General features: G+C 34.4%; 1 protein-coding gene across 1 annotated transcript; it reads left to right on the forward strand.

Moving 5' to 3' along the window:
- The first annotated feature begins 1861 nt into the window (after window positions 1–1861).
- LOC128221484 (uncharacterized) lies at window positions 1862–27471 on the forward strand. Its single transcript, XM_052930090.1, has 7 exons — window positions 1862–1961; window positions 6246–6530; window positions 6822–6900; window positions 9454–9501; window positions 10425–10553; window positions 12020–12358; window positions 27347–27471. The coding sequence occupies exons 1-7, from the start codon at window positions 1935–1937 to the stop codon at window positions 27469–27471; spliced, it is 1032 nt and encodes a 343-aa protein (XP_052786050.1). The 5' UTR covers window positions 1862–1934.

Genomic DNA, 27471 nt, shown 5'->3' on the forward strand with positions numbered 1-27471 from the left:
CCTATAGCCATGTAGGCCAAAGAATCATGATACAACGATGATGACTGTCGCATTTTTTGTTATAGGTCAAAAATCCGGAGAGGGTATGTCTCCAGGACTGCACAGTACCCGAGATCACGGCCTACAAAGGTTTTTTTCAGCCCATATATGCCTCTGGGTTTCTCAATCAAACAGACAGTTTGCGAATGATTTTTTTTATTTATACGCGCTTTTAAAGATGTAAAAGATGAATTTGTATAAATACAATGTCAGTTGTTCAAAGTTTTAAAACATGATAGGTGTAATTATCATTTGGTTCAACACACAAGTATCGAATTTCCTAGGTCGTTATAGATTTTCACGGGGCCCCAACGCTGTAACACGAGGTAATGTTGAGGTGAGTTTATGTCAAGTGAGTCTGTACATAGTGTCTCAGACTTTACCGAGTCCTTAACCCACCCATCAAAATGGTAACACACATCGTACTTTTTACAGAAACACATGTGACGAATTTTTCCACAGCCGTACAAAATTACTTGACTGTAACCTAAACAGTTGTTTTTCTATCATCCTTAATAGTCACCTACATAAGAATAATTTTGTCCAATCAGGATGCTAATCGAAACCAATCAGAGTGCTTGGTTTTCAATCAATCGACGCTCAGTTTAAACAACCAATTAACGCGTTGCTTTGCTTGAGCGCTTTTTGCGGCGTATATAAAGACGAGTTTTTGAAAATATCGTCATTATGTCCGCCCGGTTAGCTCAATCAAAATCATATGTACACAATCAAAAGGTTAAGTAACCTTGAGGAATATTATTATATAGTTTCAGCTTTTGTCATTTATTTAAGAATTTGCCATAAGTTTTATAAAATAATGTACAGCCGCTCGGTACACTCCGCACACGTTACACATTCATTCATCTACATATGTTAAATGGTATGGCTATATTTTCTTCATATAACAATGTTGTCAATAAGATTATGGAGGAAATAAAATATGGAAATAGCCTAATCAATTACTTTTCGTTGCGTATCCCGTATCCATCACTATGTTTGTGTACAAAAACAATTGAATTATAGAGGCTTGTTAACTAGTGTTTGTACAAACGATTACTTTAATGTCATGGTTATGTAAGAAATATAATGGTATGTGACATTTGCGAGTACAAAGTTTAAAGCTCTCACAGATTTACCGTTTTGAAAACTTTTTTTTTGTCTTGGAAAAGCCAATTTATGCGTAAATATCTGCAAACTAGTGATATATGACTGCTGACAAAAGATCAGATCTCAGATTTTCATATTTCTGTTCGAAAATTAATGTTTTATGTCTTAAACCGTTACTAACGGTTTAAGAAAAATGCATAAAACATCAATTTTTGAACTTAAATATGAAAATCTGCGGTCTGAATTTTTGTCAGCAGTCTTATATTACTGGTTTCAATGCATTTTCGAATAAATTGGCTCGTTCCAAGATTATTTTTTTAAAAACTTGTCAACACGTTCAATCTGTGAGAGTGCAGCTTTAAGAAAACGTTATTTTACAGTTTAACGGTTGATTTCTTTCATGTCACGAATTAAATGACGATATTATTTTAAATGTCACATTTTTTGTACTTTCAGCCCAGGGAGACAACATGCAAAGAGTGCCACATATTCTTTAATTAAACCCTTTTGCGGGCTATTACAGTTTACAAATACGAATACTGGTGTCTCGTCATTTCAACGAAAACATAGAACAGGTTTAATGACGAGTTTGTGTCATAGAAGCATGTAGATAAACTCGTCATTAAACCTGTTCTCATGTAACGGAGTTGTAGCCTGTGTGTTAGGACCAATCTATACTTTAATTTCGAATTGCACTCAGTAATAGGACATAAGTGTTAGTATAAAGTTAGGCATTTTTGCGGTAGTTTAACATAGTGGTATATTTAAATGTATTTCATACGGGGGAAATGACAAAAAACGGGACTTCAAATGTGGTAAGTTGTATGTATTTTTATAAATTCCTAAGTACAAATGTATATGTATTAAAATTGGTTTGAAGTACATTAATAGTACTTTGTGCTTGTGGTCGATGATGAATATATTGATGATGATGATGATGATGATGATGATGATGATGATGATGATGATGATGATGATGATGATGATGATGATGATGATGATGATGATGATGATTGCCTATGTAGCGAAAGGGTGAGGGCAAACCTTTAAGCTCTTGTACATTTACCACGAAATGAACTATCAAGCCTTAGCTAAATTTAAGATGTATTAATATTCTTGCTCCGTGCTTTTCCCATATAAAAGCTAACTAATTAAAAACACACAAGCTTTCCTTTATAGTCACGATCATATTTAAATTGCATTATGTCACTTGTTAAACGACATGCAGCATTCAAGTACGACTACTTTTGTCGTATCATATTAAAAAAGACACACGGATCGTTTAAGTTTTAGAGGCTTTATCAGCGAATATAATTTTGGATTCACAATACATAGTAGGCCCAAATGACATTTATTTGGTGATAATTTTTTTTTTCATTTATAATTTAAAAATCAAACTATTGATCACGTAAAAGCCTACTTACAAGTATCGTTATCTCGAAGTTTTTCCCAAGGTCCCGATGACTTCGAAATAACGGGTTGAGATTGTAATTGGCATCATCTTTGAGTAAAAATAGTACGTGACATAACGTCAATAAGCAACGTTACTCGGGCGTTTTGGTGAAATGAAATTTGTATTTCAGTGAAACAAATAGTTGTCACCCAAACAGAAAGAGTCGCATAATTTGTATAAAGGCAATGGCTGAATGCCAATAATTGCTGAATGTTTTCAACTGTTATGAACAGTTTAAACCATTCACCATAATTCACAAATATCTACCTACCAAGGTCGGTAAAGATATTTTTGTAGGACCAAATTACACTTTAAAAACCGACACACTCAGAATTTAGACATAAATACTAGGGTATATAAGTTGTAGTTTATAGAGGAGGTGTATTTATACGTATTTCTTACTGGGAACATGGCGAATTAAATGGGACATCGGTTAGTAATAATACAAGTTTTATTTAAAGATGCTTATATGTATATGTATATGTATATGTATATGTATAAGTATATGTATAAGTATTGTTTAACGTTTTAACGTTTATAAGTATATGTATAAGTATATGTATAAAAATTGGCTTGAAATTTATGTATCGTACATTAATTGTTTGTGGCCGATGATGATGATGATGATGATGATGATGATGGTGGTGGTGATGATGATGATGATGATGAGGATGATGAGGATGATGAGGATGATGATGATGAGGATGACGAAATGCGGTGGGTCAGCTAATGGGCCTGGACAAACCTTAAAGCTACTACAAAGCTATCACTATAAAACTTAATTACCGGGCGGTAGCTTTAAGTTTAGTGTATTGATTTACTGCTCAGTGAAAATCACAACCGTTCCTTTATTGACGCAATCATTTTGTATAAATTATTTGAATTCTATAATGCCACTTGTTAAATGACTTGGAGCATTCAAATACGGAATAATCTTTCCTATCATATAACGAAAAACACCACCACTAACTCAACCAACCCAAAATCAATACAATGGTACGTCTTAACATAATGTGACTTATACAGATTTATCAGTGAAATAAAACAAATAATTAAAATGTTTGATAGTTTAAACTGTTTTGAAAGTTTGGCCTGCTCTTACTTCTGATTTAAACGCCAGTGCACCAATAACTGGGACACAACTTCAACGACGTCATTTCCGAAATGACGTTACGTTCGCATTCAATTAGGCGCACTTTTCTGAAAATTACGATTAACTGTCATTTTATAAATACATGTATGCTTTTAAGGCGCATAAGGCAGGAAATCACTTTCTTGTTATATATTTCACACCGTAAACACCAAAAGTAAATATTTCCACTCGTAGTTACGCCGCTCGTGTTATTTTTGCGTCAATACCCTTCCATAGAAACAAACAATTATCCTCTATAGCATACCCTGGGATTGACATAAGCTCTAAAAGTATTCGCTTTACAATGGAAACTTTTATTTCTGCCTCTTCGAGTCAAATGACAAGAACAGTGTCATTTTGAAAACAGTCCCCTATTGTACCTTTCAGTACTTTGATTTTAAATTGGGATGGAGAAAAACCTAGTTTTTTCTAGAATTTCATAAGACCCATTGTTTTATTATTTGAGCTAGGATTCAGTCCTTATTATTAATCCTTGTCTTTAATTCCATACGGAATACTACTTTTCAAGAAAGGTTTGATGGAACCATTAAAGTCGTCTGCTAGTCGGGGTGGTTTTCAATCGTAACAACTCGGCAAGCTTCGGAAAAGGCTGTTGGATAATGGCCGATGTGTTCCGACTGTGTGATTTTTGTATTTAAAGAAAAGGAAGGGGATGTTATCAGAGGCGAAGCTACCTAAAGCCATGTCTTCATCATCGTTCATCATCATGATTCTGATGATATTGATGATGATGAAGATGATGATGATTATGATGATGATGATCGCTTATTATTGTAGCTAATATTGGAGCATGCATACAAATACAAATAGGAAAATAGGATTAGAGCATCGAGAACAGTGATTACACCAACAAGGTTTCCCGGCTGTTCTGCCAGTCCACACGCGCACGGTTCCACTAGTTGATATACCACTGTAAAATGGTTAGTTGTTTCAACAGTATAACTTAAAGGGTAATCATATACATTGAAATAGCTAAATTGTAAGGAGCAAAATATACAAGGGAATAGCAGCTTTGTACATCGATGTGTAGTTTATAAAAAAACTAAAAAAACTTATAATTAATCTAGCATGATAGGAAAAATACTTTGAAAGTATTGCTTAGAGGAGGTATGATATGTATCATGTTATTTTGATATTACACCTATCACTGTTTATTGAAAAAGTAAAGACGTAACACCTAAACAAAAAAATTGCCGAAAGAAAAAAATCAAGTAGTTGTATGTGTTCGACAGATGTTATATAAATTTGAACAATCATTATTAGATATAAGCCGATGTAATTTAATTTAATAAGTTGTTATTTTAGTCAAAGAAGTCCGCTGAAATCTTTTCTGGTATTTGAATCCCATATCTTGTCCAGTGGGTGTAAGCCATCCCACTGAAAACAAAACTCCTCTTCTGTTAAGACAAAGGATAAAAGATATTCAGTGAAACATCTCATAGTTCTCAATTTCTCTTATTTTTTAGAGCAAAAAGGTATTATTTACACATTGAACAATTACAAGAGTGACCTGTCCAGGTGCGTATCAGCCTTCTAAATTCCAGGTAGTTTTGGGAGACCCTTATTTCCTTTGGGAGGCTCTTCCATACCTGACTGGCCTCAAAGCGGAAAGAGTTTTTTTCATATTTAGTTGTTCTCACTGATGGAACGTCTACACAGTTTCGTATCTCAGATTTAAATTATATGTCTTAAAAGTAACAGGGTTTTGAACATATTCTGGTGAGATACCATACAGACATTTGTAGGTTTCAATAGCAATGTATCTTACCCTGCTCAAATGTAAAGTTGGCAATTGAACTCTATGAATAAGATTTTCGTAAGTTGAGGTGTAATCATTAAAAACAACTTTTAAAGCTCTGTATTGAATCTTTTCCAATTTTTCTGTGTTGGTCTTGATACAAAAATGCCAAACGACAGGACAGTAGTTGAAATTGAATCTGATAAATTTTTTAAAGATAATAAGCTTAGTATTGGTTGTCAAAAATTTGCTTCGTCTTTGAATTGCTTAGCAGCTTTTTTGCACATTTTAGAAATCTGGGCATCAAAATTTAATAAATTATCTACCTCAACACCGCAAAGTTTTACTTGCTCTTCACAAACAATGTTGTGATTAAGTATATTGAATTTTTTTTTATTTCTTTAACAGACTTTGAGCCAACTGAAATTTGTCAGGGTTAGCCTGCATTTGATTGGAAGTAAACCAGTTTATCAAAATGTCATCAATCGGGATTTTTATCACATACAGTATGAGTATTGTCATCTGCATAATTATACAAAGCTGCATTATTGATAAAGCAGAAGACGTCATTTCGGAAGATGTTGAAATAGTTGATACTGTTATATCACACATGTGTTTTGCAGAAAAAAACATGATTTTTTTGTAATATTAGACCTGAAACAAGTTAGCATAATTAATGATAATATGGATAATTCATGCTTTAAAACAAGCATTTTAAATGTTATGATTTTGCTGAAGGTAATTTTTGCTTATAGGTCAGTCATCATATCGAAAAAATGAAATTTGGAAAACTAGGAGTGTTTCCTTTTGCTGTTTTTCTTCCTGCAATTTGTGATGGCTTGACCTATTGTTGGACTAGAGTCCAAGCTGTGTATGATAACATCCATGATACTTGCCATATGCAACGGCACAACAAAAGGACAGAGGAAAAGAAGCCACTTCAGACATTGAAGGAAATCGGGAATTTCACTAAAAACAACAATAACAGCAAAATAAATAGAAACTACAAGATACCTTTTGATTCCATTTGGCTGATCATGGTGAGTAAATAATGTATACAAATATTTTTCAAAGCATTGATGTTTGGTCAGTAGGATTCTTGTTTCTAGCCACTATTATCCTTGGACATGTTCTGTCATTGCTTAATATTAATACTGTCACAATATTTGAAAACATAAGCTTGATAGGAGTCATTGGATCATTGTTGTAAAGCGAGCTTGTATTGGAGATTCTTATCAAAAAGATAAAATGTGCCGAGGATTTGACATTATTGCATACTTTATACATATTTGTTACTTTAAAATTGAGCTTATATCATGATTTGTCACCAGATCTCGATACTCACATTTTTACCTGGTGCTGATGGTGCTGGTGGTGCTGCTGCTGCTGCTGCTTTTACTTGTCATTCAGGTATAAAGTAAATAATGCAATGTAGGATTCTGACCTTGAGAATAAATGTTCTTTAGAGGATTTTCATGAGCATTGCATAACCACAATTTACCATATTACATGAAATATGAGGCCTAAAAAACGGTCACAGGCCTTAAAATCCACAGTTTGGTAGGTAGGATTTTTTTCCTTATTAACCTTTTGATTAGAACGTTGAATGTATTGTATCCCAACAATAGCAAATTACTATCAACCCCCTTTAACAGGAACACATGTCTATTCAATGCTATTTGACATAAAATAAGTCTTATTTGTTGTAAAAATAACCAGTTGTATTTTAAACTGTTTCCAACTTAAATCATTAGTTTGCAGTACTAAAAATAGCAACATCTGGTACTGGCCGATTACGTTCAATGTTCGTAGTGATTTGCTACAGAGAGTGGCGATATATGTCAATGTTACTGAGATGCACTGGTAAGTTTTGAGTTGAGCAGGAATTCTGCATGTATAATTAGTTCAGTTATGCAATACATCCTTGTCATAATCCATGTACGATGTCACGCGAGCAAGGGCCATTATGAAGTCCTGTTTAAATATCCATGATGGATAGCACGGTTATTTTTTGTCCCCAGTGCCATTTTACCCGGGTTACAAAATCAATTTTGCGGCAAAAAAGAACAGCTGGGGGGGGGGGGGGGTAAAAAAAAATGGTTGGGTAGGTGACCTGAAACAGTACATTTTTAGCTCGACTATTCGAATAATAAGGAGGGCTAAACTACTCACCCCAGCGTCGGCGTCCGGTTAAAGTTTAAGGGCAAGTTGGGATTTTCACTTATAATTCCAATACCCTTCATTTAATTTGCTTATTACTTCACACAGTTGTTCAGGGCCATCACATAAGGAGGATAGATAACTCCATATTATCATTTATACAAATTATAGCCCCTGATTGACTATGGAACTTAGATTAAAGTTCCAGGGCAGGTTGGGATATATATTGATAACTTCTATACCCTTCATTCAATTTACTTAATAATTCACACAATGAGGTTACATAACTATTTAATATCCTTAATACAAGTTATTGCCCCTGATTGACTTAAAAACTTCGGTTAAAGTTTTAGGGCAGGTTAAAGTTTTAGGGCAAGTTGGGATTTTCAATCATAAGTCCAATACCCTTCCTTCAATTCACTTAATACTTCACACGGTTGTTCAGGGCCATCACATTATGAGGTTAGATAACTCCATATTATCCTATATACAAGTAATAGCCCCTGATTGACTATGGAACTTAGAATAAAGTTTCAGGGCAGGTTGGGATATTTATTCATAACTTCTATACCCTTTATTCAATTGACTTAATACTTCACACAGTTGTTCAGGACCATCATACAATGAGGTTACATAACTCCATACAATCCTTAATACAAGCTATGGCCCCTGATCGACTTAGGAACTTAGGTTAAGGTTTTAGGGCAGGTTAAAGTTGTAGGGCAAGATTGGATTTTAATAAAAACAAATCTATACCCTTCATTCAATTGACTTGACACTTCGCACAATTAATGACGACCTTCTTACAATAAGGTTAAATAACTCCATTTAAAACCTAGATACAAATTATGGCCCTTGATTGACTTTTTTATTTTATTTTTATTTCTTTTGACAGGCACATTTTTATATTCTTAACCAGGTTTTCACAAAGGGAAATAAGTTATTAGAATGACTTACGACATTCTTTGTGCGGGTTGGTGGGAGGGCAGCGTCAAAGTCATCTTATGTATCAAATATTTTTAGCTGGGTTTGACATAAAGTGACCAAACTTGGTATATATGAAGAGATTATGGAGACCTTTCAGGGGCCCCTATGATCAAGGTCAAAGTCAAAGTTATTAATAATAGAATAATGGTTAGTATTGAATAACTTAGGTAAGGGTCGCCATATTGGGAGCAAACTTGGTATATATAAAGAGTTTATAGAGACCTGTAATGATATTGTGTTTTGGGCCCCTGAGAGTTATGGCCACTGTTTACTTTTTGATTTGATTTTTATTGCGTTTGACAGTCACAAACATCATTATTGTTTTCACATCTAAGTCAAAGCGGCGTAGTCGAGCGCGCTGGCTTACGACAGCTCTTGTTATTTAAGCGGTTAAGCCTTAAGAAAAAAAAGCAGTTAAGATCTCCAAACATGAGAATTAAATCACAGTTAATTGATCTTTATAGATTCTTTATATAAGATGTTGGGGGTAAAAAAACAGAGTTAGATACATCATACTAAGGATATGGGCAGATAATTTCAAATGCATTGTATTTTTATTCACGGCGCCATGACATGTCAACGTTCACCGGGCTGAAAGGGGTGGTGATTAAGATATGCATATAGAAAGGCTTCCAACCAGTAATTTAAAATGAAATATTTAATACTTCTTCTCAATATATTACCCTACATGTGACATGTTATACTGTTTACATAAATAATTTGTGGAATCAATTTGCTCCTGTCCACAATGTTTACAAACAACCCCGTAGATTAATTGGAGTTTCAGAAAAAAGATGTGTTCCATTTCATTTTCAGGGACCCAACATGGATTCAGCCCCACAGGTCCACCTACAACCACTCAAGGTAACTTACCTACCAAATGTAGCAAGATAGATAGAGAATACTAGGTTAGTGCCGTGGATGTAGGAAGTGTAACTGGCAAGGTAGGGGATTTTTCAGATGAGCTGAAGGTGAACCCGATAAATTCCGCAGACGAGACAATGAATTTCAATGCTTATGTTTCAAGGCTTATTGAAATAAACTTGTTTGTATTAAACATATTGTCATATTGTACATACATGTATAAGCAAAACATTGGTAAAGTTTAGATCTAATCTACATTAATGTTATCATGATGCACCAGTCAATTGTAAACTGTATCAAAATACTTGTCTACTTGTCGTCTTGAACATATGTGAGTATGGGTCATCTGAGGTAAAAAGGTAAAAAAACTAAGTCACCAGGTCAAATCTTAGGAAGATCCTAAACCATGTCTTAAAATCAATAGTTTTTTATCCAATTGTTATGAAACTGTCAGAATACTTGTCTACATGTTGTCTTCTGTGAATATGGGTCACTTAAGGTCACAAACTAGGTCACTAGATCATAATGTTAGGAACTTTTTATTCCATGTCATTAAATCAATATTTTTTATAAATTCAATTGTTATGAATCTTTGGCAGAGAAATTGTCTGCATGTTGACTTGAAGTTTTGTGAAAATGGGTCACTTTAGGTCAAAAACTAGGTCACTAGGTCAAATCTTCATTCTTCTTGTTGGATCTAAAGCATCATATTATCTTTATTATAGGGCCAAGGGTACAAGCAAACATCAAGAAATCAATTGTTATAGTTAAAACTGGCTTTAAAATTACTTATTGAGTAAAAAATGTGTTGTGTGACCATTAAAATTATTTGTTTCTAGATATTAAATGAAATTATTTAGTTTATACAATGATCATTGACATTAAGGCCGTCAAAATTAAACTGTAGATATATTCTATTACAGTCACGGTGATTCCAGAATCTTTGTCGACACCCCTTGCCATGCCATCAACAAGGCATATACGACCTCAACCCATAGTAAGCGAGAAGGCTAGTCAGGCAAGGCGAAGGAGAAGGCAAATTGTTAACAGAGGTCAGTTGTCCTTTGAAATCAGTTTTTCTTTTATAAAATCAAGTCTGTCTATGATATTTTCCCATATATTGCATGATATTGAAATATCAATAGCTCTGCCAAATATGAGTTGTTTTCTGAAAGAACTCCCTAATGCATTGATTATTATTCATTTTTTTAACATTTTCATTTCAAAAGGTTGCCAAAGATCTCCTTTAATAGTTTAATGTTATGCCATGCTTATAACGTCGCAGAAATGAGATTTGTTAAACTTGCTTTTAATAATTTCTTTAATGCCTTCAAAGTATATAATGCTTTTTGCTTCATTTAAAGTGACACTCTTATTCAAAATCGATACATACACATGTATAACAGACATCTATTTTGACTGATAAACCTTTAACTACTTACTATATAATGCATTTATGGAAAATATTAATTACTGATTGCAAGATTGTAACCAGGTATTTAATTGCAGAAATCGCAAAAATATTAAATGATTGGTGAATGCTAAAAGATTTACTGTGGTCTACTATAGTCCCATAAGGTAGAAATACCATGTTTTATGCTCATTTCTTTCAAAATAAACTCGGATCCTTCATAAGAACCATTATTTTCAACATTTATTCATCCTTTTTGGAATATTAAAACAATATTGTTAATTGTGGTAAGTCCTATTTGGGAGTAAGGCCCGCCCGCCCCGACCGTAAGGGTGCATCTTTAACAATGGGCATTAAATTTAAAGATCTTGTTTTGGTTGAAGGTAATTGAATGCAGAGAAAAAAGTGACTTAAGGATCAAAATATGTAAAACCTGATACCTTAAAGTGATACTCTTATTTAAAATCGATACATACACATGTATAACTTAATAAGATAATTTTTGAATGATATTCCTTTAACTACTAAATAATGCATTTATGGAACATATTAATTGCTGAAAATGCAAAATTATTAAATGAGTGGTGAATGTTTAAAGATTTACTGTGATCTACTATTGTCTCATAAGGTAGCAATATCGTTTTTTTTGCACAATTCCTTCAAATTAAAATCGGTATCCTTCATTAGAGCCATTGTTTTCAACATTTTTTCAGCCTTTTTGGTATACCAAAACAATTGAATTAATTTTGGTGAATCTAATTTGTGGATAAGAGTTAATCAGATACCCTGAATGTCAGGGGCACTTGTTTTTGCCTTATCAACCAAAAACACAAAAAATTTCAGTTTTATTTTAACACTTAACGGGTTATATGATACATGTAACTTCCCGGAGGTTCTTTCATTCGTGCATTCGAAGAACAGGAAAACCAGAGTGCTTCAAGTCCAAAGTGCGTCTGAAACTTTGGCCTGGCCAGCTTTAAAGTATTAAATGAAGTACTTCTGATATAATTCACATGATAGAAAGTGACATTATTGATGTTAAAGAATAGTTAAAGGTAAATGACATAGCTTTAATCTGAACTTTTGTATGTTAATTGTGTTTTTCAGGGCACGATTTGTGCTCCGTTGAAGTGGACAATGGCCACATAGTGTTTAAAGTCTCCTCCAAGGACGGTACCAGTGACATTCTTAATTTTAAGGTGGATAAGCATTATGTTGCTGATTGTGTTACAAGAACTGAGGAAGCAGTAATTGATGAAAAGTTTCAAAAACAGTTTAACATCTCTTTCGTCGATGGACAGTGCATCTTCATTATCTTTAGTTTAAATGGAAGCCAATCAATTGTCAGCATCTCCTCTGAAGCTAAGGCTTTGGCAGAAGTGTCAATAAATGAAGAAGACCAACAAAGATGCAAGGATCCTTCCAACCGGAGTTTTATCCTGAAAAGTAAGTTTCAAATACAACCATATATTAGATATTTTCAAGTAAACCGCTTATCCTTAAAGTCTTATTAAAGGGCAGAACAGAATTCAAGAACAGTTTGACTTAGAACCATGAAACTTTTATATTGCCCTTCACAATAATATAACCTTGTGTTTATTATACCCCGACAGAAAAAGTTTAAAGGGGGTTATTGTTGTCAACCTGTAGAAGACAAGATAATATTAACACCGATACAAGTATCTATAGATAATACATTTCCTGAATATGAATATATTATATTGAGTAAACACCAGCTAGAGAAAACTGTAAAGCCGCTTTCTATTGTTCTTAATAGTAAAATTAAGCACCAACAGCATGATTTTAAATGAAATATTGCACTAAAATCGCATGTATTAATATTTATATGAAAAACTACAGAAACAAGTCCAGTAGCCGAAAGTTATATATAAAATATAAACCCCATTAAAATAATTGCTCCGGGTCAATGATATAGAACACAAACACAAACAATCACAAACCAGAAACATGGTACAACAACACAAAACCCCTCAAACAACACACTTCAAATATATAATATTTAAAAATAGGGGTGTTTATCAAAGATTGTCAGGAACCGCCTTGGTACGGTCAGTAAAATATAAATTTACTGGGGGTTTAAACCAGTTTGTTTGCACAAACCCCACTCTTATCCCAACACTCTCGAATAAAGTAAAAATATAAACGGTAAATCTTATCTAAGTATGCATTAACTTGAGGAAACTTAAGATTAAAACAAATAATAAACTAATAGGTTACAACCCCAAGAACTTCTAATATGATTATCAATCCCAACTCTACAAATGTATATGAAGACGATATAGGAGTACAATTCAATACCTACGGTAATGACAAAGCTTTTCAAATATATGATGCAGTTAATGTTTGAAACTATAAAATCGCACATAAAGATAATGAACAAGTTGGCCACTTTCAATCAAAGGCTAAACTGTTTAATTGGGCTTTTCTGGTTGTATGCTTTTGCTAAGATTGTTTTGCCAAATCGTTAAATGTATTGAATACATTTTGGAGACCATTATATTAATATAGTATTTTTTAAACCATGACAAGTTCATTTCCAACTGTATCAATATTAACTTTTTCTTCGTATACAATTATTGCAAATACCTTGTTATCGCTCTTGGTGCACTTTTTTGTATGGAAAAACAATTTGCTTTGGATCAAGATGAATGAAAAAACTCTCCTATTGCAGGTTAAAGTAAAAAAACAAACTCTGAAAATTTAATATATTTAGTAATGTTCCTGTATTCTTATTATTCTTTTTGTAGTCGTAATTAATTGCATCTCTAAATATTATTGGCATATCATAACTTAAATACTCAACTTCACTTTGTAAATAAGTGTATCATCATCTGTAAGTTGTAAACTGATTTGAATTTGACTTGGTGGTAGCATTTTTGTTTCTAGTCCTTCAAAAATGAATATTTGTTTAGTGGTATAATCGCATTAACATGAGCGTTGTCCAGAATGAGTATTTTTTAGCTTTAAATCCTTTGTTATGACTGTCATCGCTGTCTGCCTCATCATGCGTATCTCAATAAAAAAATCACTCGCACCAGTTGTGTTTACATAGCGCTCAGACATTTCTAGCAAGCTTTTTACATTCGTTGTTCTAAATAATATATTACCGTCATATACAATTTTACCATTGTGTTTAACCTGTAATACATTAACTAAAGACGCAGCGTCATTAATTAATGCATTTTTATCGCCATCATAATTTGTGCCATCTGCAGAGTTATTTACTTTAAAGTTTACTTGAAAGTAGCCGCTATACCAATCAAACTTTGAGCTTCTGACATTTAAAGTTAAAGTATAACCACTGTATGTTTGTCTTGCTCCATCTGTTGGTTGAGTAAGTGGCGTATCTAGTTGATCTGGTATTTGTTCATAACGATTGCAGTATTCAACACTTAAAAACATAATATTTATAAACATAAACAAATTTATAAATATTTTAACCTTTTCATTCGATTACTATATATATTTGATTTTAATCCCCTTTGCCCGAACCAGAAAGAAGTTGACTTATTCCTATATTTCTGTCTGTTACAGTAGGTTTGTGTAATGCTTCTTTTTTGTTAGATATTTTTTTCATTATTATATGTCCTGTTGGATTTGCTTGCATTGCTTTATGTGAAACCAGTTATTCCACCGCCTTATTTCAAACACGTTTTCACAGTTCTTCACCTGCCCCTTTAGCTCCTGTTTGTTTCCCGGCTTTTTTCTAGTGCCTTTGCTGCAGCTATTTAAATATTACGACTTGATGCAATTTTTGATCCAATATTCGCTATCACATCAAATATTCCAGAGCCAGTAAGTGAACTAGCTGGATAACCCAGTCAGTCTATCATAAAACTCATATGTTCCACCACGTAAATAATACTAATGGCCAAAAGTCTTGTCCGGTCTACAAAAACTACAATATCCAAATGTTTTGTCCGGTCTACAAAAACTACAATATCTGTTTTGTTTTATATTGCACACTCATAAATTTGGTATCGATTAAAGAGAACATTAATATGTATTCAATGAAAAAAGAATTTTGGAATTTGAGCCAGTACTGCCGGTACAGCTATGTGTTGAAAATTGGCATTTAGGATTTGCAAGGCACAAATGAAACCCATACCGGACACGACTTTTGGCCATTAGTATACACTATTTACCTTGTCTGTTCCTTGTGAAGGTAGTTTACTTAATATTTCTGTACTTGTCTGGTTGCTTCGTAATTCTCAGGAAATGCTTTTAAATAACCCCACTATATTATATTGTTCCATAAAAAAATCTTTTAACCAACTTCCTTAAAGCTGTGAAAAGTCGCCCCGCACTTCCATTTAATGTTGTCATAATTTAGACTGAGAACTTTAGTTTACATAATCGTAGCCTTGTTTAAGACTTTGTATATACATAGGTTTTAGTATATTGTTTTGGTTACTTAGTGTTGATTCCATTCATACACTTTATATGACTCAATTTGTAATCACCTATGAGTTTTAGACCACATTTATCTTGCTAGAAACTTACTCTCATGTTTAGTCACGTTGATTTAAGAGGGTCCTTAATGTAGCTTTTTAGCAATGTTCTATAGTATTTATGACTGTGGCCAGAAGTCCTGAATTGCCTTAAAATGATCATTGTTTTGTTATCCTCATAATTCGGAATTTCCATTATATTTATTTCTTTTATAATATATTTATTGGGTTTAAACACTTGCTTTTCGCTTAAAGAATTTTAAAGGCAGCCAAACCTGCTTTTCAGTGGGGCACATATAGGCATCTGTTAAAAGGGTTATCACAGTAAACAAACCGTAATGGTATGTAATGTGTTCGTCGTTGGGAGATTGACTTATTTGGAGTTTACTTGTTTTGAGTATTGCGAGATAGTAGATTTACAAAAGCATAATATGGTTATTTACAAATAAATGAAATTGTCAATATATAATAGATTCATTTAAAATAAAAATCAATAAAAAAAATCAAAATGCTCAACTCTTGTAAGCTCCAAATCGACGAACTGCTCTACGATGAACGTATTACATACCACTATTACTTTTAGTTAAAATTAATATTTAGTTGTTTCAATTAATTCCAGGCAGTTTATAACGAAAGATAAATGGCATGGAATGGTCCTGTTTAAACTGATACTTAATGTATAACTGATCTTTAGAGTTATTTTCCATATTATGCCTTCCACGATGTTCAAAATAATAATTTGGTCTAATTCAATAAAAAACACACCGGTTTTTCTTTCTTTCTTTGTTTCTAAGCTGCCATCTGATTAGTTTATGATTGTTTAAAGAGTATGCACATCACTAGCAACTACAACTCACTGCATTTTTATTTGGCATGTTTGTAGCCATAATATCTTTTAAGCAAGTTTGATTATGAAATTAATAACTCAACATCTGAGTTAAACCCCCTTTACAGTAAAATACAGCTGCCTTACTTATTCTTATTGTTACTGCTTATGATAACCAGACAATATTCTCACTTAACTTCAAAGTTCTGCTCATTTTACACTGGTACAATTGGTATGACAGTTTGTTTGACTTATAACATAATATGAACTAAGGCGCTGCCTCTACGGGCTTGAAGTGTTGTTGCCGGAATCGTAGTTCTTGTTATGAAACACGTGTTCTACAATACATGGCCGGCATATTTGGCCTCTCGGGCCATCAAGAACAACTAGCTGTTTTATATAGACAAGTCGAAAAACTTTTCAGTACATGTGCTTTAAAGTTAAGCACAGAGCCTTAATTTATGAATATTCATATGGCAAGGACGAAGAGGCTTTTTATGCCCCCGAAGGTGGGCATATTAAAATCGCACCGTCCGTCCGTCCGTCTGTCCGTCCGTCCGTCCGTCCGACTCAATAACTCAGAATATTATGGCCAGATTTTAAAATAACTTGCCACATGTGTTCGGCATACCAAGACGACGTGTCGCGTGCAAGAACCGTTTCCCTACCTCTAAGGTCAAGGTCACACTTAGGTGTTTATTCACAATGGACTGCTGCATATAAGGACATAGAGTATAGGTTGTCGTGTCCGGGCTGTAACTTTCCCTTGTATGGACAGATTTTAAAATAACTTGCCACATGTGTTCGGCATACCAAGACGACGTGTCGCGTGCAAGAACCGTGTCCCTACCTCTAAGGTCAAGGTCACACTTAGGTGTTGATTCACAATGGAATGCTCCATATAAGGACATAGAGTATAGGTTGTCGTGTCCGGGCTGTAACTTTCCCTTGTATGGACATATTTTAAAATAACTTGCCACATGTGTTCGGCATACCAAGACGACGTGTCGCATGCAAGAACCGTGTCCCTACCTCTAAGGTCAAGGTCACACTTAGGTGTTTATTCACAATGGAATGCTGCATATATGGACATAGAGTATAGGTTGTCGTGTCCAGGCTGTAACTTTCCCTTGTATGGACATATTTTAAAATAACTTACCACATGTGTTCGGCATACCAAGACGACGTGTCGCGTGCAAGAACCGTGTCCCTACCTCTAAGGTCAAGGTCACACTTAGGTGTTTATTCACAATGGAATGCTGCATTTAAGGACATAGAGTATAGGTTGTCGTGTCCGGGCTGTAACTTTCCCTTGTATGGACAGATTTTAAAATAACTTGCCACATGTGTTCGGCATACCAAGACGACGTGTCGCGTGCAAGAACCGTGTCCCTACCTCTAAGGTCAAGGTCACACTTAGGTGTTTATTCACAATGGAATGCTGCATATAAGGACATAGAGTATAGGTTGTCGTGTCCGGGCTGTAACTTTCCCTTGTATGGACAGATTTTAAAATAACTTACCACATGTGTTTGGCATACCAAGACGAGGTGTCGCGTGCAAGAACCGTGTCTCTATCTCTAAGGTCAAGGTCACACTTAGGTGTTTATTCACAATGGAATGCTGCATATAAGGACATAGAGTATAGGTTGTCGTGTCCGTGCTGTAACTTTCCCTTGAATGGACAGATTTTAAAATAACTTGCCACATGTGTTTGGCATACCAAGACGACGTGTCGCGTGCAAGAACCGTGTCCCTACCTCTAAGGTCAAGGTCACACTTAGGTGTTTATTCACAATGGAATGCTGCATATAAGGACATAGAGTATAGGTTGTCGTGTCCGGGCTGTAACTTTCCCTTGTATCGACAGATTTTAAAATAACTTGCCACAAGTGTTCGGCATACCAAGACGAAGTGTCGCATGACAGACCCGTGTCCCTATCTCTAAGGTCAAGGTTACACTTGGGTGTTTATTCACAATGGAATGCTGCATATATAAGGACATAACAGTGTCGGTTGTCAAGTATGGGTGGTATTTTTTATGTTTAGAGGCAATTTAAAATAACTTGCCATATGTATTTGACATGTAAAGGCAACTTTTTATGTACTGACCTTGTTCATAGGTCAATGTCACAATCGGGGGCATTCGTCACATACTGTGACAGCTCTTGTTTGAATGTGCTTTTCAGCTGTATAATTATTTTGATATCGGGTCTACACTACAGTTACCATAAAACCATTTTTTTGAAGAAATAAAAGATAAAGACCATTATTTTTCCATGATTTAATGAATACTAGCATGATAATACAGGCATATCTCTATTGTTCCCCATCTTCCTTGCCACATACTTTGCATGATCTCTCAGTATTTTTATTAGTAATTAAGACCATAGTGAAAGAAATCGGCTAAGTAGTGTGAAGGAAATCGTTCCTATTACCAGATGTAAATCCTTATAAGTATTGGTCTTTCACACCTTCCATAAAGCAAGCAGTAAATATTTTCACAGTTTATTTATGAGTCCTTAATTTACATAGATACACTATCTACATACATTTATAAATGAGTAATGTTATATTCATACAGTTATGTTGCAGTAGACAAATTATTAATTATTATAAACAAGAACTAGGTAGCATATAACTATAATGAGGATAAAACATGAGCATACAGCTGATACTGAAGACATTTTTAAAAAAAAGTAAAAGACGAGTATATGGTCACCTTAGTGCAAGAAATCAATATCTGAATATTGAACTAAAGCAAGTACTTTTTGCTTTTTAAAATATATTTAAGGCTTATACTAAGAATAACTGATAATCTATTGAAAAATAATGGATTGAAAGTAACTACATGGTCCTAATTAAGCAGTGTAATGTACATGTTTGTCAAGTTTAGAAGTGGTTAATAACTTTCCTGTTTGTACATGATCTAAAGCAAGTACTTTTTGCTTTTGATTGTTTTCCTTTAAAGCATTGATACATAATAAAGAAAAATCCACTAATTGGAGGTTGTCATTTCTGCACACACTTGATTATGGAGGAAAATATCAAAATGCCATAAAAGTTTTGCTGTTACTTAAAGCTGCACTCTCACAGATTTACTGTTTTGACATCTTTTTTTATTCTTTGTCTTGGAATTAGATTTTTTTTTTGTAAATATCTGCTTACCAGTGATGAAAGACTGCTGACAAAAGATCAGATCGCAGATTTTCATATTTCCATTCCAAATTTAATGTTTTATAACTTAAACCGTTTTAATAAAAAAATATAAAACATCGTTTTTGGGACAGAAATATGAAAAGCTGCGATCTGATCTTTTTTCAGAAGTCTTTTATCATTGGTTTGCAGATATTTATGCAAAAACGTGTTCGTTCAAAGACAAAAAATAAAAAAGTTGTCAAGACGTTAATCTGTGAGAGTGCAGCTTTAACATCATATATCACAATAAATGGAAAAAAAACAGGTATCACACATGTCAGAAAATAAATTACATAAAAAGCTGTTTAATTTCGGATAAAAATAGGATAGAAACTCTATTGCTAAACTATGACAAAAACAGTGCTATTACTTTGATATAAAGTCTTCTTGATGTTTTTGTTCTGAGTAATATCCCAAAATATGACATTATATAAATATTGCATGGCTTCCAGTGTGACAGTACAGTATTTACCCGAATGTTGACAATATGTACTGTCACACTGGAAGCCATGCAATATTTATTATATTATATCGAACACAGTTACAATTATATACATATATAAGATTTTTACCATAACACAACTTTCAAGTTTAATCAATTCATCCTGTAATTATTGTTTGCTTACATTAGATGTCATTTTTTTGGAAATGTCGTTTAGAAATAAGGCAAACACCAGTTGTAACCAGATTCACAATACATTTTAATACATGTAAGCAATTTTCACAGTTCCACAGGCAATTATTTTTCCATTTTTTACACTGAAAACTATCAGTTTTTGCAATACAGTGTCAAATTATGCTAAGCTCTATGCCACCTGTTTCTTCTCTTTCATTCAACTTTAATAAAATATTGATACTTAAACACAAGCACTCTTTTTCTGTATTCACATCCGGATCTTGGTCAACGGGGGGCAGATAACTGTGGTCTTCAGCCTATTGAAGCAACATTTTTTCAAAACTCCTATAGTTCAACTTCAGGCTATATACAGGCTATATGCAACACATACTGAAAGTTTAACAATGATTAATTAAACACTAAATGAATGAGACAAGTATCAACACCTGTGGTATTTTCATAAAAAGGCAGAAACAGCCATTTCCCTCAAATGGTAAGCCGCAAACCTTTGAAGAGCCATTATTTCTTTATGCATTGGAATAATTTGACTAATTAAAGTTTTCATTGTAGATTTCAATAGTGTCTATAAAACAGACCACAAAAAAATGGCCTGCCTACTTTTTAAAGATGTTTTTCTAAGCAAAATAAGGTTTTTCCACTTCATCGGCTTAGTGTTTTGTATAAAAAAAAAAGACAAAGAGCCAAACTGAAATGCTTCAACTTGTCAAAATTTTGCTTTTCTGGTCCACTTATATACAAAGGTAACAGATCTGTTCAGTTTAACAAAAGAAGTTTAGTGATTATGTGCTTTTAGACAGTCTTAACACCACTATATGCCAAATTGTATGCTTCTGGGACAAATGGCGCAACATAGGAAATGGCAAAAAAAACACCAAAACTGAAAGATTCATGACAACTGCTAGTGTTTTCATGTATGTCTATGAGGTGGCTACATGATGTAGAAAATGCAGAGGAGATAGCATTATTATGCCCATTTTAAAAAAAATACTTTAAGTATCTGTTTTGAAGGCTAGATTTGGCATTATTAATTCAGAGTACAGCACTTCACCATTGTCTATAAGTTGCTTATTTACACCTGATTTGCTATAAATCTTACTCTTTTGAATCATTTACACATAAACAAGTACTACAGGAATAACTAACATCTTCATTCTTCTGAAATATTGGATTCAGAGCTGCATCTCCTGGATTTAGATTGCAGGACTACCGCCGGAGGGGAAAAGCCGCAGCTAACTGGAGCTTATTGGCACATCATGATCTGCAAGCAAGACACAAAAGCAATGTTTTACACTAATAAAACTATCTGCCACTACTGTTAAAGTTTGAAAAAGGCCTGTAAACACTCATTTGAGGCATACACAATCTTTTATGAATCATAAATGTGATAAATATGCAGAAAAGTTCATGAATTCAAGGATTTTCAGGACAATTTTATGAAATATATAATCTTTTGGACATTTTGCAATCAGTTATTAACAACTCAAAGGTTAATCTCATCTTATTGAGTACCCAGATGCATTTTGAAAGCATTAAAACCAGACATGCTTAGAATTTCTTCTTACTTGGAGACGGTATTCCTTTCTCGGAAATCCTTGCCGCGAACCGGTATGGAAAACCACACAAGACCACATTTTGACCAGCACTGGTTCTTGTCCTTGAAAATTCCTCTGTGTCTACAGCAACCAGGCTGGCTATTGAAATAAGCAATACATTAGGGTTTTTAAGACATTTATAATATATTAAGGTTGTTTTTCTAAATGCAAGAAGGGAAAAGGCTCTAATCTTTATGAAAGCGGCTCACTTTTTTTTTATTTCTTTTGCCTTGAGAAATGGCAAGTTTTTAAATGTATAAACTGAATAAATATATATGAATTAATTAATGAATTAATGAAAGGTGGCATTATTTCTTTAAAATAGAGATCTCATTGTGTTGCTGTGATTGTTGAAGTAGATGTTTTCTTGTCCATAAGCTGAAAATCATATGCACACTAATGCACCAGTCAATTGTAACCACGGCCCCCTCAGGTCTGGGGGTATACCGGGGAAAAGGGCCGTGTTTTTACTTTCCAGGTGGCCCTGCAGGGCCAGGTGACTGTGGAGATTGGGCCTTTTATAGAGTCTCTGGGGTGCGGGGGCACTTGGCCGGGGTTTAACCATCAGTTTGGGGGGGGGGGGGGAGTTACAATTGACTGGTGCATGAAGAAAACATCATGCTGCATCAAATGTGTAGTAAGTTTTGATTAATGGCTTATAGAATTTGCAATTAATGTAATGTTTGCTTAAAAGAGCAAACAAAATGTGCGAATATATGCACAATACAGACCAAAGACTAATACAAGTCAGCAGTTACATTAGAAAATAATATTATTTATAATTATCAAAGCCGCACCAGAAATGATTGACAAACAACATGAAAGAAATTCATTAGGAATTGAACAAACAGTATCAATGGTCTTATATGACCAAACTTACTCACTTTATACTTTAGTTTGGATACAATTTTCCATTATAAAATCTTGAAGTGCTAAATTTTTTTAGCATGTCGGCATGTTGGCATACACCAAGTACAGCTCGGCCGGGTGGCGGGCGGGCTGTCTGGCTGGTTCATCATCGTTTCCTCCCGGGTCTGTTTAAAATAAAAAGAATTAAAAATAAACACCTACTCGAACATACAATCATTGACACCCTTATACTCAACCTACCAGGCGACTTAGGCGATTAAGTCGCCCTGCCCGCGGCAACTTCGCTATTTTCTAAGATCAAAGCGAAGTCAACTTCGCCGACTTTTTCTAAGATCAAAAAGTCGATATCGCTAAGAACTAACGCTTGTCAAAACAGAGCGACTCCGCCTCCCGCCTGTCAGCTCGATTGACAAACAGCCAATCGTGTTAAACCTAGTAAATATGCTCCATTGACTTTGGCCAATGAGAACGCTTGTTTTATTCAATCGAGGCACGTGTTTGCACCATTGACTTTGTGTACATGCGCTACGTCATCGATGTAATAAAATTGTAAGGGATTAATATTTACACTTGCCGATGTTTGTAAATGTCAATAGTGCCAATTAGGAATTATACTTTATGACAAAAGCGGTTTAAATGATGTGCACTGATGACAAATGAACTTAATTGGTTGTGATTACCGCGAAGTTAGCGAGAAGGGCTAGTGCGAATCACAGTTCCAGGTTTGTTGTTTTTTATTTTAGAAATGCTTCCATTATTATGTTTTCTTCGAACGGTTCACATCAATATTCTATATATGAGATATTTTGCATTCTTTTTAATAGTAATCATGCTTTCTACGTGGCTTCTGCGGGATTCCCCAGGCCTGAAACGTAAAGCTGACGATGTTGATAGTGATGACATGATCGACAGTTCAAATAAGAAATCATTCAAAAAGTCTAATTATCAAAATATTTTCAGTTGGTACAAACAAGATGCAGATAAAAAATGGCACTGCGTAGTTTGTAGATGTGCTATGTTGGACAACACCTACGCCCTTCGACATGACCAACCAGCAAAAACAACCAATCATCAGAGACATGGCTTGTGTAAGTATTTATTAAAACAATAGAAGCATTGCTTAGTCTGCAGATAAATCAATTCAAAGTGGTATTAATTTTAAGGTGTCTGGCTTAATATATATTTTAAAACATCTTGTAATATATGCCCAAATTATTTTAAATGACAGTTGAAAATGATGAGATACTGTTAATATTTTGTGTCAGCACAAGGCCACCTTGGAGAAGACAGTTCTGCCTTCCCAGGAACCCATGAAGAAAATTGTACTAGCCAAACTGTCCAAGGATGACGAGCTGTCTGGCTTAATATATATTTTAAAACATCTTGTAATATATGCCCAAATTATTTTAAATGACAGTTGAAAATGATGAGATACTGTTAATATTTTGTGTCAGCACAAGGCCACCTTGGAGAAGACAGTTCTGCCTTCCCAGGAACCCATGAAGAAAATTGTACTAGCCAAACTGTCCAAGGATGACGAGCTTGGGGTCAAGCTCCTTAGGACTGCCTACCACCTAGCCAAGCGGGAGCTCCCTAAAGAGGAATTTCAGTACCACCTCCAGCTTGCCGGGGCCATAGGTGCTGATCTCAGCCATCTCATGAATGGGCCCTCACACTCTTACACATCAAACAAGAGTGTTACTGAGTTACAAGATGCCATCAGTGATATCATTCTTGAGGACAAAATTAAGTGCATAAAGAACTCTGGAGTATTTTCAATTGATGTCATGTTGTTTGATTTCAGCTAGTTTTGTTTGTATTTATAAGCTTAATTAATTTATTTATTATGTATTTAAATTCTGATATATATTTATGTGTGCATGATAGGTTTGCATGTAATAAAATGTTTGAAACTTGACTTTTTTTAAAAAGTATATACAACAAATTAATTCCAACTAAAAACAACCAGTATGACTATTTTAAAACAATTTAAACACCTATTTATTTTACACCTATTTAAATGCATAGAAAAGTTGTCCAGGACACACCAGAACCCACCATTTGACATTTAAAATCTCAAAATTTTCCCACCTGCAACAGGGGAAACTCCCTCCCGCACCCTCCCCCGTTCTCACTTCTCCCTAAAATTTCTGTCTAGGATGAACTCAGTGAGTTATAGCCTATACAACATACTCAGCCAACACATTTCTGGCAAACCAGTTTAAATTGATGGGATTCAATATCTATTTGAGAGCTGGCTTTAATTTCAAACAGTAAAATATATATCAAAATGTTTGAAACAGTGAAAGATTGTTTTTATTGTTTATAAATGTCTATAAATCAACACAAAGCATATATAATAAAATTGTTTTGAATTTTGCTATGCCTATGCTTTACTATATTAGAGCTGGCATTGTAAATGTCTTGTTAATTTTACATGAACATTATTGCTATTTTAGTAATTCATATAGACTGTTTTAAGAACAAATTGAGAAGAAAATATTTCTCTAACATATTCTATCTCAAGTCAAAACAGCTGTTGGGAAGAGTAAATTGCACACCTACAAGCATGTTAAAAACTTCTGAAAAATATTGCAAAAACCGCCACTGTTTTTGTGCTGAACTGATGACCCCGCATTTTCTGATTATATGCAGGAGAAAAAAGGTTTTATTAACATTGCTTGTAGGGAGGGGAAACCCCTCCCGAACCCACCCCATTTACATAATTAATAACTTAACTGTCATTTTTTACTTTGTAGGAAAGAGTTTGTCTAAAACTGTCTTGCATGCTTATACATGCCTTCAGCTGAATAATTTTGAAAAGAGGTAAACATGTCAATACATTTCATCTCGCCTACAGATATCCTTCTGAAAACCTTTGTAAAAAAATCACCAGTAATACACAGTAGCTCTAGTGATATCATGTGTTATCATGTAATTCTGCCAAAAAGAAACACTGCCTTTTATGCTGAAACCTCCCCTTGGTTCATAATCTATAATACTCACATTATAATGCTTGTTGAAACCAGGTCAAACATGCCAAATTTGATGGTTATCGGGAGGGGAAACCCCTCCCGAACCCTCCCCTCTAAAACAAATTATGAATTACTAAACATTTGATTTAATTATTTGTGCTGAAGTGTTTTTCTGTAATTTCATTCCTACATCTTTATCGCTTAAAGTATTCGCGAGTCATCTGCCCCACTCTGCCATGACAAATTTGTTTATTCAATAAACATTTTTAATTTTTAAACTGGGTTGAAGTGTGTTTGGGTTAGGACCAGCCGCCGAGTTAGCTCTGAGTAGCTATATAGAGTTACGGCTGATGTGTTGTGTTTAATCACCTCACTGGGCATAATTACACTCAGGTTACCCACAGTCGTGGCAGCAGTAAAAGAGTAGAAGTGCCTATACATGTCAGCCTAAATGGTTAAAGGGACTGTGTCAAAGATCTATAAGCACCAAAAAACGTTTTTTTCGGTAACGAATCTCAGGACACCCACTAGCTAATCATGCATAAGGAATGAATTCTACCTGGTAATCTTTTTTAATGGAAAAATATGAAATATCTCCTGAACTTAAATAATTTGTAAACTATGTGATACTTCAGTAAGTAAGTTTCAATGCATTGTACACATTGATGGCAAATTTATGATATTTTTTGAGAATTTTGATATTTTTCGCTATTTTATCATCTGTGAGGCAGCCCCTTTAATGAGCGGACGAGTCTAGTCTGTGTGAGTTGAAACCAGCTGCCCATTTAACTCAGTTGGCAAGAGTGCCGTGCTAGTGTTCCTGCGGTCGTGAGTCTGAGCCCCACACCAGGCTCACTTTTCTTCTGATGTTTACCATAAGCATGCACAATGGTTTTTAATGGAAAAGGAATGGGTTTTGTTAGATTTAATTTCACTACTTAAGTTTTAACATTTTTATTTATTACTTTAATTTTACAATACAATAAACGAAGTACACAATCGCACAGTTAACAGTTAGTTCGGCATGTATAGTGATGAGTCATAAATTGTGACCTGAAGGTCACCTGGATACCGATTGCATCAACTTAGCTTGTTCATTATCCGTAAAAACCAACGTTATGTCTTTATTGTGTCCAAACAGCAACGTATGAACGATTGAATTTACAATAACAAGTATAATTCTTAGTACAACTCACCGTGAAAGCAACGTTAAATTCGTGACATCAGCTGTCGTAAAATGCGCATAAATACATCTAACTTAATTATTTAGATATCCAGTTTAAACGGTATTTTTTAAGATGTGGGGTATAAAAACAATTGTTATGACAAACCCTGTTCGTTTTGTATTATTATTATTGCAGAGTTATGAAATATAATTTTCGGTTAAAAGAAGTACTCTTTAGACGTGTATTCATTATATGTGTTATCCACTCCTTTTATGGAAGTGCCGAAGGTGGATTGTACATGTACCTCGGGTATTTCCGTATTGATTTTCATTGGTTAACGGAGGTTAAACCCCGCCCTAAACATGTACAATTTGCTTGCCGGCATGCACGCGCTCTATATGAACAATGTATGACGAGCTTTTCTGGTTCTCATTTTTACGATTCAGTGGTGCCCAAATTTTTTAATGCCTATCACTCCGGCAAAAAAGAAGTAGTACCTTGCATACACGTACAAACCGTAAGAGGGCTTGTACAGACAAACGCTTCGCGTTTGTCTTCAAGCCCGTAAAATGATTATCATTTTAATCAGGAGACTCGGCGGAAGTCTTGAATGTTTACTCATCCCTATGTTTCTGAAAAAGAAGGGCTCATGTGTCCTTCTATTTGACAACATATTTAACATGTGCTGTATTTTACAGAAAAAAAATTGGACAGCGGGGTTCCAATGGCAACTATTGTTGGCATTGTGATTGGCGTTTTGATTGTTGCAGTGATTGTTGCCACCATAAAGAGAAGAGAGGTACCTTATACACTATGGAAATAA

This window comes from Mya arenaria, chromosome 16 (genome assembly GCF_026914265.1).
Source record: "Mya arenaria isolate MELC-2E11 chromosome 16, ASM2691426v1".
Lineage (NCBI taxonomy): Eukaryota > Metazoa > Mollusca > Bivalvia > Myida > Myidae > Mya > Mya arenaria.